The 1046-nt window shown below is 49.5% G+C and overlaps 1 protein-coding gene across 1 annotated transcript; it reads right to left on the bottom strand.

Annotated features, from left to right (window-relative positions):
* Positions 1–63: 63 nt before the first annotated feature.
* On the bottom strand, positions 64–684 carry RB195_023779 (uncharacterized protein; the record flags this gene model as incomplete). Its single annotated transcript, XM_064211320.1, has 1 exon — positions 64–684. The coding sequence occupies one exon, from the start codon at positions 682–684 to the stop codon at positions 64–66; it is 621 nt and encodes a 206-aa protein (XP_064067201.1).
* Positions 685–1046: the final 362 nt, after the last annotated feature.

The raw sequence follows: 1046 nt of genomic DNA, 5'->3' as shown, positions 1-1046 counted from the left end.
TATGATGGGGCGAATTGCGGATAGGTAGACTCGCAGCTTGACTTCGTTGGTGATGGGGATCGATTACAGGCATTTCGTTAAGGAGTTAAATGCAGAAGTGGCCTTAGCGCACCTTCGCTGAACATCTCTCTCGTAGTTGCCGTTGTTCTTCAGCGTACAGCCTAAGTAACAGAACTCATCGACGAGTTCTATCGGTTGTCCGTTTACCCTGATTCCCGTTCGAGGTCTCGAAGAGATCCACATCTGCTTGCATTTATCAGGGCGTAGACGTAGTCCATAGGCTGCAGCCAGCTTCGATACAAGGTTGACAACATGTTGAAGTTTCGTACTGCTTTCCGCGAATATGACAACATCGTCGGCGTACTCAAGGTCAGTCAAGGGGCACCCAGATGGTGCTACGACAATGTCGGCAGGACACTGGACGACTGTTCTTCGCATAATGTCATCGATTGCGAAATTGAACAGGAAAGGTCCTGCCAGTGCTCCATGTCTTACTCCAGTTACCACTTCAAACGGTGTTGTACATCCGGCTGGTGTTCGAACTGCAGCAGTTGTTCGTTGATTCATGTCATCAAGCAAGCGAACGAACTTTCCTGGTACTCCATCGGCGCTCAGCGCGTTGAGAAGACGGCCACGGTGAGGAGAGTCGAACGCGGCTTCAAAGTCCAAAAACGCTAGTTGCATTGGCTTCGAATACCGCTGACAGATTTCGATCACTCTCCTGACAATGAGCACCTGGTCAATCGTAGATCGGCCAGGACGAAAGCCAGCTTGCTCGTCGCGCGTTGTTTCTTCGCGATGTTCAATGGGTCGGTCCAGGATAATGCGCCCCAGTACCTTCTACATAACACGCAGCAAAGAGATTCCTCGATAATTCCTGGGGTCCGTGACGGATAACTTCTTGTGGAGAGAAATTATGATAGCGTGTCTCCATGAATTAGGTATCCTTTCGTCTATCCATATTGAACGGATGATCTTCGTCAAATCAAATCCCAGAGAGGAAGAGATTTCAGCATTTCTAGGAACTAGCACCTCCGACTCCGTCG

Source organism: Necator americanus, chromosome X (genome assembly GCF_031761385.1).
Source record: "Necator americanus strain Aroian chromosome X, whole genome shotgun sequence".
Classification (NCBI taxonomy): domain Eukaryota; kingdom Metazoa; phylum Nematoda; class Chromadorea; order Rhabditida; family Ancylostomatidae; genus Necator; species Necator americanus.
This window is presented reverse-complemented; position numbering and strand designations above follow the sequence as displayed.